The sequence below is a fragment of the Danio rerio genome, chromosome 9 (genome assembly GCF_049306965.1).
Source record: "Danio rerio strain Tuebingen ecotype United States chromosome 9, GRCz12tu, whole genome shotgun sequence".
NCBI classification, from domain to species: domain Eukaryota; kingdom Metazoa; phylum Chordata; class Actinopteri; order Cypriniformes; family Danionidae; genus Danio; species Danio rerio.
The window spans coordinates 24,064,078-24,084,433 of record NC_133184.1 but is presented as its reverse complement, the minus strand read 5'-3'; the positions used below and the strand labels follow the sequence as shown (position 1 = coordinate 24,084,433).

Genomic DNA, 20,356 nt, shown 5'->3' with positions numbered 1-20,356 from the left:
CTGTACATACAATGCAGGTGAAGTTTTCTTCAGATTCTAGACTAGAGAGCATTTGATTGGACAGAATATTTAATGAGATGCAAACATGCAGAGTGACATAATAAAAAATACCGAGCCATATTTTTGGATTTGAGAAAATTAAACGGTGTGAAATTTTATTGTTAATTTTTCAAAAATAATAATTATAAATTGTGTTTTTATTTATTTAAAATGTTGATGTTTTGCAAAACATTAGCTTATAGATAACCTTGACTCACATATTCTCTTTAAAACTTTTTGAACAATACGAAATTTATGATTATAAAACGTAAGAAAAGGAAAAAGCAATACAAAATGTGCACCAAATTTACTATAGACAAGCAATTGAAAGATGCTGTAGTGAAGAATATTTACAGCCCAGGCGAAGTCAGAAATTCAATCTGGGCTGTACAGATGAATGAAATACAGCGCTCTGTCACTGTTAGCACTGATGGCATGTCACCTCTATTTTGCAATCCTTCCAAGTTTATGATTTAAAGGTGGTGAACTAATGAACAATGTGAAGCATGCATTGTCACACCACAGCCAACCTGGCGTCAGCTTCAGACCCATTAAGTGCCATCGGTGCTGATTCTCTATTGATTCAGCCGAGGCTCTGGGTCACAACCTGTGGCGCCAGACCCCGAGCAGCCTCTTATTTATGTCAGTGCGGAAGAGAGCGGAGAAATATAATGGTGACACTCCATAAAGCAAATTATAGATGCGGCTGCCTGCTGGCTTTGTTGTCATGGCAATGTGATGCATGGGCTTTATGATGTCAGCGAGGACCTTCTCTAATAGCAGGCGATATCTGGCCACTTGGTTTCGGGGAGTGGATGACTAAGCATTTCCTGTAATGACTTGAGGCCTGAGTCAGGTTGTATTGGTGTTCTGTCAAGTCACAGCCAGAGGCTTCGCTGCCTCTAAACAGATCATTTAATCAGGTGAGATCACGCACGGCCCGCACTGTCATTACATACCTGCTCAGGGTTGTACTTGGAGAGGACACCATTTCCGTGAAATTCTTCCAGGACATCTTTAAGCTTCTTGGAGGAATCTGTGCAAGAGAAAAACACATTACAGGGAAAATCATTGGATATGCAGTACAGCTGTATACAGCATGTTGTGTAAGTGTAGATCAGCCTACAATACAGCTCTGGAAAAAATGAAGAGATCATTTCAATATGATCAATATTTTAATACACATGGGTAACACTTCACAGTTAGGTTCCATTTCCAATTCTTCTATCCCCTTAGCTCTGTCCCAATTCTCTTTAGCTTGAAGGCGTAGGAAAGGACTCCATACACCTAAAATAGAGATCTTGCAGGACCACACTGGAAACCAAATTACAAGCTACAACGACTTCCATGTCTGCACATGGAAGTCAGGAGATCCACAAATTAGAATTTTTGTCATTATTACAAATTTTATAACAAACAAGCACATGTTTTAATACATTCATAACAGCGTTCGTGTTTTATCATCATGGTTAAAAAAACAAAAAAAAAACATTAAAATATAAAACCGCTAAATTTCGCAATCTATAATCACTAATGTGCATAGAATCTGAATAGAATCTGTATAAAAGTCCTACAGTACAACATACTTTCACATTTGACACTGGAATACCCTGTCAAAAAGTCTAGTGGTCAGGAATGGGCTTTTTACAGTGTCCGCTATAATGTTGATGTTGTTTTTGTGTGTTTACAGAGATGAATATGGCCAGAGTGTAAATGCACAGTACAGTTACGATCTTCATGCTACATTATGACATTATATGATAACATGATATATGCCTTCACTGATTTCCTGAAGATAAATTTCAAATTAAAACGCAACTGGAACAACTACAGCAGTCGTGATCGCCAATCTCATATGAAGCAAGAGATCTTAGGGGTACATTTTGAGGGGAAGGGGTACAAAAATAGAATTGGGATTGGCCTTCAGGTCATCAATTAACTAACATGAACAAACAATGAACAACGTAGTATTTATGAATATCTGTTAACATTAGTTAATGAAAAAGCAGTTTATCATTTTGTGCTACTGTTTTTAACTGTTTGGTGTCAACTTGTAACTGAATAATACATACGTTAGTGAATGGTCCAATAAGCCGTTTTCATTTCTTTTAGCTTAGCCTTTATTTGAAAAGTTAATAAACGATTACGGCTCAAAACGGCTTTTTAGCAAAATAGAGCCCTTCAGTTTCATACAACAGCTGTCAGGCTTGATCTGTTATGACCACCACATGGATGTACTTTGTTCCTTAAATAATAAGCATACATTTAAATTTTAATAATGCATTAACAAATGTTGAAATATAACTAATACATTCTGTCAATAAAATAATTAACATTAACTAATGGAACCTTATTGTAAAGTGGTGAAGTACATTAATGTGTTAAAATATGGAATATTCACATTGACCTACTGTCATTTATGCAAATACATGATCTAAATGATAATATTATTTTAAATGAAATAAGTGATTACACATATGAACATATATTAGTAGTAAATGCAGTCAAACATTAATAACTTGTTTCCTTCTTTTATTCTCTTTCAATGGAAATATTTACATTCTCTAGATTTTAAAGATTTGGGCTCATCATTTAAGGTTTGATTTAAAGTGTTTAAAATTTACAGCCTAAATAATTACTTTACAAAAGACTAGTCTTTGCCTTCTGAACTTTTTTCATCTAAAAATACAAGCAATAATCAGCTCAACAACTTTTGCCAATTTACACAATATTACTGTTTCTTAGTCAACAACTCATTTAATTAGAATATGTTCTGAAGTATTAATTGACGCTTAGTATGCTTAAGACAAGAATAATAAATAGTGTAAAAAAATAAAAAAATAAAAAATAAATAACGGAAATCTGTTTTGTTAATTACTCCACTTAAGGTTTAAGGCAGGGGTGTCCAAACTCATTTCTGCAGGGCCGGTGTCCTGCAGATTTTACTCCAATGGCACCTTCTCTTTAGCGTCAACACTCCTGCAAAGATGTTTCTAGAAAGCCTAGTAAGAGCTTGATTAGCTAGCCCAGGTGTGTCTGATTGGGATTAGAACTAAACTTTTCAGGACACCGGCCCCCCAGGACTGAGTTCGGGCAAGCCAGGTATAAGGTTTATTTGTTCTTTGCATAGCAATGCCAAGATTAAATTTTTGCAGAAATAGCTGTACATCTATATACATTAATACAAAATACCAAAAAAATTAAAATAAATAAAAGCTAAATGAAATGAAAATTAAATACAAAGTTGCACAAATAAATAACCAGCATCCCCTTATTAAAGATCAAAATGGGTTAAAATGCAATTAATTGAAAGCCCCTAAGTATCCAACAGTCTAATGCCCAAAGGAATGGTGGAACAAGTACATGGTTTTGCCCTTGTTTTATATAGTGTTTGATTTCTTTGCTTCCTGAGGAACCAACCATTATTTTCACCTTTGTTGGAGGAAGTAGATCAAAAAGAGGATGATCACTCTGTGCCATTTCTTGTATTAATTTCATGGTGGCTCGCTCTCTTGTAAAACTGGTTAAGGTATTGATATGTTTGTAAATTTGTGGATGATTTTTCTTACTCTCTTTAGCAAATTACCCAGTGTGTATATACAGTTAAAATTCTTAAACCCCTTTTGATTTTTTTTTCTTTTTTAAAGTTCCTAAATACTAAAAATATGTTAAACAGAGCAAGGAAATTTTCAGTATTTTTTTCTTCTAGAGAAGTCTTATTTGTTTTATTTCAGCTAGAATAAAAGCAGTTTCATTTTTTAAAATCTAAAACCATTTAAAAATTATTAGCTCCTTTAAGCTATATATTTTTTTCGATAGTCTACAGAGCAAACCATCATTAAACAATAACTTGCTAAATTACCTTAACCTGCCTAGTTAACCTAATTAACCTAGTTAAGCCTTTAAATGTCACTTTAAGCTGTATAGAAGTGTCTTGAAAAATAAAGATAAAATAAATCAGTTATTAGAAATTAGTTATTAAACTATTATAGTTAGAAATGTGTTGAAAAATTCTTCTCTCCGTTAAACAGAAATTGGGGAAAAAATAAACAGGGGGGCTAATAATTCAGGGGGTTTAATAATTCTGAATTCAACTGTATACATATTTAATTTCAATAATGGGCAGCACAGTGGTTCAGTAATTAGCACTGTCGCCTCAGGGCAAAAAAACCTGCTGTTTCGAGTCCCGGCTAGGCCAGTTAGCATTACTGTGTGAGTTTGCATATTCTCATGATGTTTGCTTGGAAATTCCTCCGGGTGCTCCGGTTTCCCCCACAGTCCAAAGACATGGGGTATATGGAAGTGGGTAAACAAAAATGGCCATAGTGTATGAGTGTGTATGTGAATGCGAAGGTGTATGGGTGTTTCACAGTACTGGGATTCAGCTGGAAGGGCATCTGCTATAGGTAAAATATTTGCCGGAATTGTTGGCTGTTCATTCCACTGTGGCAAACTCCGATAAATCAGGGACTAAGCTGAAGGAAAACTAATTAAATAACTAATAATTTCAATAATATTTTACAATATTACTAGTTTTGCTGAATTTTCTCATATAATTGCAGCCTTAGTGAGTGTAAAAACTTATTTTAAAAACAATTAAACATCTTTTGTCAGATTTTGGTATGATCGATTTGATGCAAGGTGCTGTGGTGATTTGTAAATGGCGATGGGAGTCACAAGGCACAATCATGAGTAAAAGCATCAGCATCACTTTGTGAGCAACAAACTGAGCAACCAGCAGTAATAACAAGCAATCTAAAAATGATCCAAATTATCTGACTATAAAAGTGGAATTAGATTCTGCAAGTTGAGGGCATTTGCAGCAAGACAAATAAGTTAGATTTTTCTAGACATGTAGACAGTAACGTATTGAATGTCATTTGAAAACCAACATTTACTGCACTTTTGTGTTTCCCAGTCTGAAAGGATTTATCAATCCATTTATCTATAAATTATTAGTTTATCATACAATTTTGGTGGGTCTGATTGCAAATAAATTACATTACTAGCATATATCATCTGTAAAACAAATTAACAATGCATTCAGGATTTCCCCCAGACACAACAAATGCCATATGATTGCTCTTGGCTCGCTAAATGGTGCTTTACTGTCATATTGCCTGATTTCTTACCGTATGGGATTATTATGAGGCCCTTTCATTAGCAAATTCACTTGAAACAGACAATGGGTGTGTTTCATGAGTTTAAACACTGTAAATGCAAACCCAAATGAAATGTAGTTGAAGCTTCATGCATCGTTCTCCATAACATTTTGAAAAAGGACCTTGCATTTGCTGTCTAATATTGAAAACATTAGATGTATGGTGCAATCTGACAAAACAGGCTAATTAAGCGGGATAATAGCTGAGCAAAATGTCACCAAAGCTTATTAGCATTAGGACTGGAGAAATGAGCCTGCTGCCCCAGGCTTTTTATTTTTCTCTAAGCCTTAAATTGATTGTTAAAGACTTGTCTTCTGACTGCTGTCTGTGGGCAAGACAAGGTGCTTTCCTCATAAAAGATAATAATCTGCCCAATATGGAATTAATTTCGGTGTCATTGACTCTCTATCTTTATTAACATTTCTGAACCACATATGCTCAGTCAGTTTTAATCTTTGTAGGATTTTTAAGAAAATCTGCATTTATTGGTTATAAAATAACAACACGGGGCAATGCGGTGGCACAGTAGGTAGTGCTGTCGCCTCACAGCAAGAAGGTCACTAGTTCGAGCTTCGGCTGGGTCAATTGGCATTCTGTGTGGAGTTTGCATGTTCTCCCCGTGTTCGTGTGGGTTTCCTGTGGGTGCTCCAGTTTCCCCCTCAAGTCCAAAGACATGCTCTATTGGTAAATTGGGTAAGCTTAATTGTCCGTAGTGTATGTGTGTGAATGGAAGTGTATGGGTGTTTCCCAGTGATGTGTTGCAGCTGGAAGGGCATCAACTGCATTTCACGAGTTTACACTTGCATTCGTTTAAGTATAAAGCATATTTGGCGTGCTGTCCGGGGGGAGGGCTCTGAGCTCGAGGAGACACCCCAACTCGAGTTATTCCCCTTATCAGGAAACAAAGAGGAGTCGGGATTCGAGCGAAGTATCTAGCCCAGCCCCAGAAAGCTCCCCCCGGGAATGCAATGCAAGAGGTGATGTGACGGGGTGGTGAAGTGATGCTAAAGTCATGAGATGCTGAAGGTAAGACAGCTTTGGTATATATAGTGGTTGCTCAAGAACTGATATGATGATGGAATAATCGTCAATGACGTATTCGATACTGAAATTTCTGTGCATGCTCCTCCCGAAATTTGTTTACAAAACATCACTTCACGAGTTAACACTTGCATTCATTTAAGTATAAAGCATATTTGGCGTGCTGTCCGGGGGGAGGGCTCTAAGCTCGAGGAAGACACCCCAACTCGAGTTATTCCCCTTATCAGGAAACAAAGAGGAGTTGGGATTCGAGCGAAGTATCTAGCCCGGCCCCAGAATGGTCCCCAAAAAACGCTATTTGGTTACAGGTATGAGTGGTCGCTGCCCTAGCGGCAGTGTGTAATAAGGTGTGTGTCTCCCGTAGGAGCAGTCACTGCGCTTGCAGTGGTGCATAATTATGAGGTGTACGTCTCCCGTAGGAGCGGTCACTGCGCTTGCAGTGGTGCATAATTATAAGGTGTACGTCTCCCGTATGAGTGGTCACTGTACTAACAGTGGTGCATAATAATAAGGTGTGTGTCTCCTGTATGAGGTATGAGTGGTTGCTGCCCTAGCGGCAGTGTGTAATAAGGTGTGCGTCTCCCGTAGGAGCAGTCACTGCGCTTGCAGTGGTGCATACTTATGAGGTGTACGTCTCCCGTTGGAGCAGTCACTGCATTAGCATTGGTGCATGATAATAAGGTGTGTGTCTCCTGTAGGAGAGGTCACTGCACTAGCAGTAGTATGTAATAAGGTGCGCATCTCCCGTAGAATCAGTCACTGCGCTTGCAGTAGTGCATAATGATAAGGAGTGTGACTCCAGTAGGAGCGGTAACTACGCTTGCAATAGTACAAAATGATAAGGTGTGTGACTCCTGTAGGAGCAGTCACTGCGCTTGCAATAATACAAAATGATAAGGTGTGTGACTCCTATAGGAGCGGTAACTGCACTTGCAGAGGTGCATGATAAATAAGGTGTGCGTCTCCAGTGTGAGCGGTCACTGCGCTAGCAGTGGAGCGTAATAAGGCCTGTGTCTAGAGTGGAAGCAGCCACTGTGCTTGCAGTAGTACGTAATAGGTTGTGCGTCCCCAGTGAGAGCGGTCGCTGTGCAGCAGCAACCTTATAATAGAACTCCTTGAAGGGGTTATTGACCAGGATTAGGAAAGGTTTAGGGGTTGAAATGGTAAAAAGGGGGCAATGAGGGGGCAGTGCATTTCCACTGACTTTTCAGTTTAATTTCTGTGGAAATTATGTGGCCCAGGATCACGGGTGGAAGCGAAAGAGAAGAGTGGAGGGGCTGCTGGCGTTAGTGACGACAGCGGAGGCGGCCTCGCGCTTGGCTTGCCACGATAGACAGTGTTGACGGTGATACCGGTTTTAAGACGCAGCACCGGTGACATCACTTTTTCACCGTGACACCGTCCCCCAATTTTTTTTTTTTTAAGTATTCCTTTTTTTATTTAAATATTTATTTGAATTAAATGGGAAACATAATTCTAAATAATTCACTTAAGACGAGAGCATACACTTTAATTATCATCTGAACATAGCTACAATGCATCATATTTCATTTATCACATCAAGAGAACGAGAGAAGTCGAATTTACAGAAAGAGAATGGCGGACGGATAAGTGTCAAAACGCAATGCAAAAGCGCCTGTTTGGCTATATTTTGGGTTCAAACCAAATGCAAAAAGAGAACCTGAAGACGTTAATGAGGCAATCTGCAAACTTTGCCTAGCAAAGGTGGCAGCAGTTGGAGGAAACACAACTAATTTATACACTCATTTTCAACACTTGATGTTCAACTATGTGTGGGTCGCGGGTAGATAAAATCAATAGCCATAAATACGCAACGTATACTCTCATTTTAAAAATCACGCGACCATCATCTCACAGTTTAATAATAAATTATCTTTTTTATTTAGGCTAATAAAACAAGAGTGATTTAGCAATGCCGCGCCATTAATAAGCAAACTGCAGAGAAACAAAGCAACTATTGCGGCAACAGTCGTGAGCACTTTTTCTGAAGTTCAGCTCTTCTTTTTTGCAATTGATTATTATGCGTTTAATGTTAAAAAAATCAATAAAGAATAGGCCGACAAAAGTTTGGTCTAACCTGTGTGTGCGCGCGTCTTTTATCACTGAGGACTCTCTCTTCAAAAACCGAAAGTTGCTTTGTCTGTCTGGCAATATTTCGGCTTTTAATAAATGAAAAGTTAATTTAGATGAGTCAATATTAAAAATTGCAATAAAGTAACTGAGACGTGCGGCCACACATCGAATCTAAGGTCTGATCTAATCTCTCTCTGTCTCGCTGCCATCCAGCACAGACGTCTACAAATAAAGTCGCAAAACCTAGGCTGGTACCAGCTGACAGGTAGAATAGCTGAAGCCTTTACGAAACCTGTCAGAATACAGCAATGAAATTAACAGGCATAAATGTCTTTGAGCCAGAAAGTCTATCTAGGATATCTGTCAAAACGCAATTGAAGCCATGGAGGAGTTGTGTAGCCTTTAAATTATATTATTTCTAATAAAATGAAAACCAAAATAAACTATTCATTGCATTCTTCGTTTGATAAAAATAAAGCCTACGTAAAAAAAAATAAAAAAAAATCAAAGGGTGGCTAGTTTGTTGTAATGTGTTTTAATATTAATAAAAAATGCTGCCTTAAGTTTAACGGTTAGCCTATACACCGTCAATAGGCAAACTATTTAAAAAATATTATTTTACTGTGTACTGGGTTATAATCTATATTTTACAATAAAAACTAAACGTAGCATGTCTCGCTGTCATTCAAAACATGTAATTCATAACACACCAGAGCTGTGAACCTATCCAGTGTGTTAACTTAGGGCGTTGTAGGTCCATTTTACTGCACACCGAACTCCAAGGGAGATTATGTTACTCGATAGACAACATTAACTTGAGAGATTTAAAAAATAAAAGGTATTTTTTAAAAAGGAACTAAACGCAAATCTGCAACAAATAAAACTAAAAATAAAACCTCTTGCCAGTGCTGTGTGTATTCCGCCACTGACAGCGCACGCCCTTATGCAGCGCCTGTAACTGCCGCTTTTAAGAGAGATCAAAGCTGGTATCATAACCAAAAAGCAAGATCATATAGTTATAAATATTCCATTACAAAAGTTTCGAAATATTAATACATTTACATGTTGTTTATTGAGATTGTGTGATCTGTATATGATGTCTGAACTTTACAGAAGCTGTAAACTGACACGTGTGCAGGGATGTTTAGCTCTGACAAGGCGCTTTTATTCAGCCTGTAGTCTTTACATTTTTTTAAATAATGTTACATTTCTTAACATTTTCATTATTTTTTTTATTTATAGTTTATATATAAAATGAGTGCCATACATAGTTTATATATATAAAATGAGTGCCAACTTGTTTAGATGTGATCATTATGCAAGGATTATATTTCACATTCGGTTTATTCTTCAATAGCCTATAGATTCGTTAATAATGTTTTTTATAAACGGATTGTTCATAAAGACTAAGCTGTTAATATATAATATAGGCGTTTATGATTGTTATTTGTATGGTTCCAACTTCCACAGTTTTTTCAGCCTGTAGCATTGTTGTGTTTTATTCGTTATGTTAATAAAAGTTATGTGTCGTTTAATAACAGTGATTTTTATTTTTTTTTTTTTAGTTTTCTTTTTGTTCATTCAAACAATTGACGCCGAATTGGCAACTCGCGGTGGCACTTATGTCGGGGCCTGACAGAAAGTTGGGGACTAGAGCTGTTTGCGGAGGCATGCTCGCGCTACTGATGACTCTAGGATCACGGGTGGAAGGAAAAGAGAGGAGAGGAGAGCTACCAGCGCTAGTGACATCAGCGGAGGCGGCCTCACGCTGGAACTTGCGTTGGGGCCTGAAGAAAGTTGGGGGCTAGAGCCGATTGCGGAGGCATGCTCGCGCTACTGATGGCCATAGGATCCCAGGTGAAAGGAAAAGAGAAGAGAAAAGGGGCTGCCGGCGTTGGTGACATCAGCGGAGGCGGCCTCACGCTGGAACTTGCATCAGGGCCTGAACAAACCTGGTTAATCTGCAAGTGCAATGAAGGAAGAGTTCGCTTGTTAAGTGGTGACCTGTTGGTGACGTATGTAATACTGTTTCCGGGTCCAAGCCACCACTCATTTGAGTTGAGAAATTTATTCGCTTATGATCATTATAAATTCTTATCACACAATAAAGTTAATTTTATACAAAATCAGTGTACACAACCATGGCTTGCTGCATAACAAATACCAAAATCTTAACAATTTATAAAAATTAATCACTTTCTGCCCGTCAGATATGAGGTGTGTACGTATGTATTGTGATAGTGATTTCGAAAGTATTAAATCGCTTGGTAAACATTATAATTAACTTTTCATGAGTCTCCCCGTGCAGTAAGTTGAGAAATTATTTGTTTGTGATCAATTTTAAACATATTACACAATAAGATAGTTTTATACGAAGTCATGTTGTACACAACCATTTTTGGGCTTGCTGCATAACAAATACCAAAAATTTTAACAATTTATAAAAAATTAATCACTTGCATCATGTATGAGGCATAGGCATATGTATTGTGATCATGATTTTCGAATCATGCAGTTGAATAGAGCGCTTGGACCCGGAAGCTGCTTCGCATGACGTCACACTCACGAGCGGATAGGCTTGTAATTCTTAAATTTGGCGCGCCAAGAGCAGGCATTGCGGGCGCTATTAAGTGGAAATGTTCCGTGCCTGGGGGGTGGATGAGGCTGAAGCGGAGACTTGCTTGCGCTGTCATGGCGAATTGGCCGATGGTGGCGCCTCGCCTGTAGAGCGTTGGCCTGGCACTCGTTTGATCTGGGTCGGTGGTTTCCAACTGGGGAGCGGTATAAAAAATTAATAAATGAAAATAACTAAATAAGTAGACTAAATGTAAATTATATGGTTACTCTCAAAGAATCTTGGGAAAATTACCTTGGTGTTAGTATTGCAAATGTTCTAAAGTTGTCCTCATTTGTCAAAGTTCTGGTCCAGTGTTTTTGATACACTTAATGAAGCTATTAACATAAATCTAGACCCAAACCCCTTGACAGCCCTTTTTGGTATTTCAAGTTGACCTGACTGTTGCATCTCACCAGGTTATTGCTTTTTCTACTCTTTTAGCTAAACAAGCCATTCTTATCAAATGAAAACAGGTACTTCCACCATCACATAACATGTGGATCCAAGAAATTTTTAGCTGCATAAAACTTATTAAGATGTTTACTTGCAGGATCTCAAGACATGACATGCAACCCTGTTTTAGACTATATCAAAGGATTACCCTGTTCAGTTGATATCAGCTCTAATACACAGTTAATAACTAAAAAGAGGAAATATTGAATCCTTAATGTGAACTTTTCTTTTTTTACACTTATTGTAAACTTGCTCATTTATTGTTATTATTTTTAACTTTTTTCATTTTAAATTTATAATACATTATTAATAAAAAATTTAATATATTCATAATAATTCATTCATATTCATTCATAAATTTTAATTATTTTATTTTGAGGTGATAGTGGGAAAATAACTATCAACAATAAAGTCTGTAATTTTGTACTATGTACGTATGGTCTTGTTAAACACACAAATAATAAAAATAATAAATATTACATATTCACTACAAATCTGCATTTTTTTTTAAATGTCAGTAAAATTAAAAATATTTAAAGGCAAAAAAGGTTTGAATTGTATTCTGTTTTTCACACATATGACTTTAAAAGGGTTAAAATATAATGTATTTTAGATTACTTGTATGACTTTTTTGTTTTGAAAATTTGTCACTATATGAACCATGATTGTACAAAAAAGATTTTGTAAAGACTTCAGCATCGATGTTTGAAGGGAAAAAATAGCATGTTTGTAACTGTTGTAACTGTTTGTAACTAATCCAAACTTCCAAAATAATTTTCAAATCATTCACAGCACTATAGCTGTAGGCTACAGGCACTGGGCAGATTGACAGACACTTGTGATTGAAAACCAAACTGCAGCCACTCTTTAATCTGAACAAAATGAGTGTACCATAAACAGGTAACACCCTAAATAAATTGCTGTGGTGATTTCTGTGTTCGGAAAGACTGACATCACACTTTTATTATAACTCAGACAAGCTGTTAAAGTTTAGAGATCAAAAAGAAAATCTCAGTTTTTTGGACAGGAAAATTTAAACATACATGATTCATTAATAATTTAAAGAAATACACCAAACTGCTAGTGGCTACTGCTTGTAGTGAACTCATCTCCTTGCTGACAGACCTGTGTTTTAATAGTGGAAGATCTTATTGTCACGATTGTGACTGGAGTTTTAATTAGCAACTTATTATGAAGAGATGACAGTAAATCCATTGATTATTAATGCAACTGGATCAAAACAACCAAGTCCTTAGCAACTAGCTAAGCTTACACATTGCTCAGTGGTAAGAACTTCCCTTGAGGACAGCCTATTTTGTATGAGAGATGTTTTTTCGTGTGTTTTTCTAGAGTAGTTACATTTAGCCACAGGGTAATACAGTATATTGTTCCATTTACCTCACAACTGTCACTGAAACCAGTCAGAAATGTTATATATAAGGCTAGGATATAATCTTACAACCTTTAAACTCTTATTTTTATGCTGCTGCTGTTGTTGTTGTTTTTTGTACTGCAACTTTGTTTCTTTCTCTATTTCCAATTGAGTTAAATTCTTGTATGTATATATATATATATATATATATATATATATATATATATATATATATATATATATATATATATATATATATATATATATATATATATATATATATATATATTTATATCCTTCCCAATGTGAGAGACAGAATCTAAAAATAAAAATCCATAAATCACATAGTATTATTTTTTACCAATTTGTTTGTAAACTACTGTGTCAAATAAGTATTTGATCACTTGAAAAAGTTACATATTTGGTACAGAAGTCGTTGTTAACAATTACAGAGATCAAACAGTTTCTGTAGTTCTTCACCAGGTTTACACACACTAGAAGGGATTTTGGCCCACTCCTTCATGCAGATCTTCTCTAGATCTGTCAGGTTTCAGGGCTGTCACTGAGCAACACAGAGTTTCAGCTCCCTTCAAAGATTTTCTATTGGATTTAGCTCTTGAGACTGGCTACTCCTTGATTTTCCTTGCTTTGTGCTTTGTGTGATTGTCATGTTGGAAGACCCAGCCACGACCCATCTTTAATGCTCTGACTGAGGGAAAAACGTTTTTGCCCAATCTGTCACAATACATGGCCCCTTTCATCCTCTCCTTTATACAGTGCAGTCGTCCTGTCCCCTGTGCAGAAAAACACTCCCAGAGCATGATGTTTCCAGCCCCATGCTTCACTGTAGGTATGGTATTATTGGCATGATACTCATCATTGTACTTCCTCCAAATATGGCGAATGGAGTTAAGACCAAAAAGTTTTACTTTGGTTTCATCTGACCACAGGACTTTCTCCCATGACTCCTCTGGATTATCCAGATGGTCCCTGGCAAACTTCAGATGGGCCTTGGCATGGACTGACTTAAGTAGGGGAACCTTCCTTGCGATGCATGATTTTAAACCATGACGTCTTAATGTATTACTGATGGTAACCTTGGAAACAGTGGTCACAGCTCTCTTCACGGCATTGACCAGCTCCTCCCGTGTAGTTCTGGGATGATTTTTAAACATTATTATCATCATTGATACCCCATGAGGAGAGATCTTCCTTTGGGCCCCAGTCCGAGGGACATTCACAGTCTTCATTAGCCTCTTCCACTTTCTGACAATTGCTCCAACAGTTGTTTTATTTTTACCAAGCAATTGCCCCGTAGCCCCGTAGAAAAGTTCCCCGTAGAACTGTGAAGTTCTACAGTTTTGTCCCTGAGTCTTTTGACAGCTCTTTGGTTTTGTCCATGTTGCTATTTAGACTTTTGACTGACTGTGATGTGCACATGTGTCTTTATGACAGCTAAAGACCTCAAACAGGTGCTACTAAATAACAATCATGAGCAGAGTGTAGCTGGATTATTTAAAAGCAAAATAACAGGTCTTTGAGGGTAAGAAATATGGCTAAAAAGCAAGTGATCAACTACTTATTTGACAGTAATTTACAAAAAAAATTGTTTAAAAAAATCATCCAACATGATTTCTGGATTTTTATTTTTAGATTCTGTCTCTGAAAGTGAAAATGCACCAATGATGTAAATTCTAGACCCCTCCATGATTTCTAAGTAGGAGATATTGAAAAATCACATGGTGGTCAAATACTTATTGCTCTCATTATATATATATATATATATATATATATATATATATATATATATATATATATATATATATATATATATATATATATATATATATATATATACAGTATATATATATAGTGAGAGCAATAAGTATTTGATATATATATATATATATATATATATATATATATATATATATATATATATATATATATATATATATATATATATATATATATATATATATATATATATATATATATATATAAGCTGTGTTATAGCTAGATAGACCTGGCAATTCATTTGTTAGATGCAGTTAAGTTTAAGATTAATGCCTCATCTCACACCTACTGAATTCTTAATGGAAATGTGTCCAGTGTCCCAGAATATACTCCACATAATGCAAGTGCTATTTTTACAGGCATTATACCTTAAATAAGGCATGCTGGCAGAGTTCAGACTGAGAGCACTTCTGACTGATTATTCAGTCTTCACAGTTCTTCAAGGGTTTTTAATCAAATCTGTTACCAGGGGTCGCCCCCAACCAAAGAAAAGTAATTATCCTGACTTTATGAGTATTTAGATTTATTACCAGCATCATACAAGCCAATTAACCTCACAAAGCACAGATACATGCTCCAATTGGAAATTTCAAGCTAATTTTACAGTTAACCTCTTAAAATGGCGCAAAGGTCTCTTTGGAATTCATATTAGCCTGTGCTGATAATCACACAACAAAAGAGGCTATTGTATGTTACTATGTCTATCATTTTTGTCTATGTTTGCGAGAATGTCTGACAATTTGTATTTTATTTTTTATTGTATTACAAAATATTAATTAAATATGAATTCATACATATTTTAAATGAATACTTTTTACATTGACTATTACATAAAGCCAGTAGACGAAAGCATTTCAGCTAGGGCAGTTGATTGTGAGGAAGACATTCTTAAGAAATAAACTTCTTGAAAATATTGAAACCTCGTATAGCCTCATGCCACATGGTTCAGTGCGGATTAAAAGCAATATTTAACCATCTTCTGCACTGACAAAATTTTTTTACAAAAAGATATTTTTATACACAGTACAAAATATGATTTTATACAGTTTATGGAGATGATGATGCAAAAGACTCAAATCAGTACTTGTACACTGTTTTAAGCAGCGACTGACTTTATACATTCACAGCCAAGTCTCAAATCCTCATAAACTCATTCTGTCACTTTCCTTTGGCTTATTCTCTGCTTTATCAGGGGTCACCACAGCCAATTCCACTGTGAAACATATGCCAGAGACAATTACTTTGGCATATGTTTAACCAGAGAATGCCCTTCTTCTGCAACCAAGCATTAAATTACAACTCACAGTTCTGTGTAATACCCATGCACATTCCCTTCATACACTATGGCCAGTTTTATTTAATACAACTCACTTACTGTATTTTGCATGTTTTTGAACTGTGGGGGAAACCAGAGCACTACACGAACTCCACACGAACAAGTGGTGAACATGCAAACTCCACAAAGAAAAGCCTCGAAGAGGCGACCTTCCTGCTTTGTGGCTAATGTGCTAACCATGAAGCCACCATCTTGCGATCGCTCATGAACTCATTATAAAATAAAAATTCTGTAATTTAATAGTTTGATGACTCTCAAGTTTTTTTTAAACCTGTTTGAGTTTCTTAATGCCGAGTTCAGACTGCATAATTTTAGCCCGCCGGCAGGTTTTGAGAAATCATGGGTAACAATCACACAGTGTAAACTTTCAAAGACGTGATCTGAGAGAATTGCAGATGAGTCGCCGACACCTATCAGATGTTTGTCATGCTAAATATCTGGAGTTGCCACTAGTATGGTATCTGCAGGCCAGCGGAAAGTTGAAGGAGAAGTTAAGGTCTTCTTTTCGGTCTATTTGGACCCAAGAAATGCAGGAAAAACTACTGTAAATTTGACAGGAGCAACTGTGTCTGTTTGATGTGTCATCTGAGCAATATCACAACCAGATCCAAAAAGAAAATGTTAAGTGAGAAATTGCAACACAGGCTTATTCTGAAAATGTCCTGCATATTATATAGCCGGAGGTACATATGGCTGCATTTCATTTTTTTAAGCGAACGCTACGAGGCCATATGACGTCGGTTCTTTTGGCGCCTACTGGCTGACCACTTACCTCCGTGTGGAGGGCTTTCCCGCCACAACCAGTTTGTCCAGCTAGCTAGTCGTGTACGCTGGCTGACTTGAGACGCAGAAAGGAGTTGAAAACGACAACAACTGGGTTCGAGTCCGGGGAAGAGCGGTTTCAGAAATCAGGTAAGACAAAAACAGAATCCAAAAATTAAAATGAATGAGTGAACAACAGGGTGAGAATGTGGTAAAATCTGAAAATGTGGTAAAAATCAGACGAGGGCTTTTCTTTTCCTGGACGGCTTTTGTAAACCATCGGCTGAGTTTAGGGAAGTATGCATTATATCACGATATAATGTTCACGATTGATATTTATCATGATATTTGAAATAAAAATTTAAAATTAAACTGAAATGCAAATTTTACCAATAAACTATTTTTTATGTATTTCTTTTGTTTCAACTTGTTAAACTGAACCTTCTTTAATAAAATAAATTAAACAGGCCTGTCTCTGGAAAATAAAACAATTTAAAAACTTCTTAAAAAATATTATTGAAATGACAGAGTGTCACCGACTCGGTCCCAGACATTCCCCTCGCTGGCCAGCAGAGGCCGCCATCTCCGGACTTCTAGCATTACATCATCCACTTATGCTGATTGTGCACACACCTGTCCTGAATCTGGTTAACGACCCACGTACCCTACTTAAGCCGCACACAAACACTCAGTCAGTGCGAAGTCTTGTTCAGCCCCGGCCAGCATTACTGAGCGTTATATCCAGCCTGATCTCCTGTGTACGACTCCAGCCCGTTTCTGACTTTGCTTCGCCTTCTGCCTGCCCACGACCCACGCCTGAAACACGGACTCTGATTCTCACTGCCTGCCCTTGACCCAAGCCTGCTACACGGACTCTGAATCACGCCACTTGCCTTTGATCCATGCCTGGTAACTCACTCTGTGTCTGTTTACCGTCATTCCTGAAACCATTACTACTACTGTGGATGTGTGTGTGCACCCAGGTGCATATTGTGTGTTTGAGTGAGATTGTGATAAATAAATACTGCATAATGGATCCCTCCGTGTCAGTCTCCTCGTTACACAGAGACAAAATTAAGGAACAATTTAAGTAAAGGTGCAAAAAAAAAAGCTTTCTATTCAATTGAATTTAACAGTAAGAGCTTAAGGCTTTGCTTGGTCACTTGCGTTTTTTGTGTGTGCAAAAAAAAATCCACATTTCCAGGTATTTAATTAATATTTAGAGATATCTCTAATTACAATTGTGACTAGTCAAAACTCATTTAGAGATATCTGCAAATATTTTTCAATGGAAGTCAATGGAGGAATATGACTAGTCATAATATATTTGCAAATATCTCCAATCTGATTTCGTACTAGTACAATTGTAATTGCAGATATCTCTAATTGTCATTCTGACTAGTCGAATTATAATTATGACTAGTCAAAATATAATTAGAGATATCTCTAAATATATTTATGGATAGTCAGAACAAAGGTTTAAATGCTAAAACGGCTTGCCATACGCGTGCGTCTAGTCCGCCCTCTGTAGAAACAGCTCACGGTCAGCTCACGTCATGTGTGATTTTGCGGCCGCAATTACATCATTATATGAAGACCGAATGATATTTTATGGTGAATTGTACCTTATAAATACAGTATGTGACTCTTTTAACACCATTAGAAGGTATCCATGTCGCTGTGCAAAGTATGTAAATCACTGTGAAGACTTTAAAACTTAAGATGTTTGACCCAGTATGCGTGTCAAAAAGCGGACGAGTCTAAAGCAATGACTGTACAACCGAAATGTTGCCAGACGTCTGATTTTGAGAGGATGGGCCATCCTCTATTTCAGCTCCACTCATCTTGGTCTGCTAACATTACTGTGCTGCAATCTGAACTCACGTGTGACAGGAGGTAAAACTAATAAGAGAAAATGTACGTCATATCGTTATCAAATCGTCATAACGCCACGATGCATATTGTGACATTTTTGCATCACAATAAATCGTACAACGATAAATCGTTACACCCCTAGTACTTAATAACAAAAGATATACTATGTGACATCACATTGTTTCAGTGTCACTTCTCACGTGTGTTTGGTTGCGAGACAAATATTAGTTTGCAGACAGAGACAAAATTGTCAGCGATTCTTCCTATTGTAAAGTCATGCAGTGTGAAACCCCTTGTCGCTAAACCATCTTGCAGTGTAAACGCAGCAGCGATGGAATTTCACGTTTAGGATTAATCCGCGGGTCACATTTGTTTCGAATTATGAGTTGTTATCTATAAAAATAAAGGATCAACTATGATCCACAACACCCTTAGTTTTAGGAAACATAAAGACAGCTTGACTTTAATCCCTCTTTGTTGCATGGTATTTGGAGCAGCTGAGCTGAGTACACCTTCATGATACCTTAACCCAGAATTAGTGCAAACTAAACTTAAACCTAACTACCAAGCCAGCTAATGGCTTCATGGTTTCATGATACAGGCCCCTGATGAAGCCCTGCCAGTTCTACAACAGAAATCAGCTAGAAAGAATTACTGAAAGCCATTATAATAATAGACATGCTAAATTAATATCCGATCCCGCTTTAGCATCCAGTTTCACTTTCTTTCCTCCATCAAATCAATAAAACCACTCCATATCTCCTCAAAACTGTAACATCATAGTTCCTTTTCAAACATAAGTAAAGTGCCAAGTAGGACCATCACTTTTTAATATGTTATTGAAAAATTCATATGCCTGTTTAGCTTAGAAAGTGGTCTGCATCAATAACTGCATTAAACGTTGATAATCAATACTGATGTAGAGAGAACTAGCAACACATTGACACGCGCTACGTCAATATAGCCTACATTCCCAGCAGTGCATCCTAAAAGTCCAGTGGGTCATGGCAAATCACTTCCTCCTGAATAATATATTGAGCAAAGCATTCGCACAAACGAGGGAGATGAGCACTACAGTTATCGAAAAGCAAGGCCAAGGACCAACTAAATGGCCCGATAAAACCTCCCATCCATCCTTATTCCCAAAATCAATTGCAATCACCTCATCCAGGGGTCAGAAGAGAGGGTTTGTCTGCACTCAAGATACTCACACTCACTGTACTGCTGTAGTTGGGAGAATTCAGCTGGGCTCAAACACACCCAGTCTCCCATCTCGCCGATCAGGGCAGGAGAAAACAGGCCGATCGTCCTCAGGTCAGGGATGAGAAGGAGACACTATGATCTGGCATGGTCACATCTCCTTCTATTGTGAGCAGATGGCGAATTGGCTTCCCCGACGTGAAGTTGTGAAAGGACGGAGCGACGTGAGGAGCAGGACGGTGTGAAGGAGAGGTGCGTCGTGCCACCGGTTGGAGCAAATGATGACCTGTCAACCAGCGTGATCTGTAGAGAGAAAGGGAAAGAAAAAACAGATTTAGAGCACTCTCAAAGCTGACATAAAGTTATCGACTCATGTCAAGCATATTTATTACAAGGTCTATGAATGTAGCAAATGGGCCAGTGACAACAATGCCTGTGTGTCTGATATATCTTTATTGTTTCTCCAAGAGAGATCAAATGGAGATGAAATTTAGACTATAGGATGAGTTCTGGTTTTCCATATGAGTCTCTGTTTTAGGCCGGGGAGTTTTTTGGTGGATTGAAATATACCATGCCTGTGAATGTTCTGAATATAGACACTCCTGTGG

General features: G+C 37.2%; 1 protein-coding gene across 47 annotated transcripts in view; it reads right to left on the bottom strand.

Annotated features, from left to right (window-relative positions):
• Positions 1-20,356, bottom strand: part of dgkg (diacylglycerol kinase, gamma) — a 246,909-nt gene that overhangs the window by 152,718 nt on the left and 73,835 nt on the right. For all 47 annotated transcript variants that reach the window (XM_073912639.1, XM_073912667.1, XM_073912640.1 and 44 more), the window contains 2 exons: positions 19,760-20,051; positions 999-1,075 (listed from right to left, as the gene is read on the bottom strand). In XM_073912639.1, coding sequence (XP_073768740.1) covers positions 999-1,075; positions 19,760-19,820 — 138 coding nt within the window. In that variant the 5' untranslated portion in view covers positions 19,821-20,051. The remainder of the gene's footprint in view (positions 1-998; positions 1,076-19,759; positions 20,052-20,356) is intronic.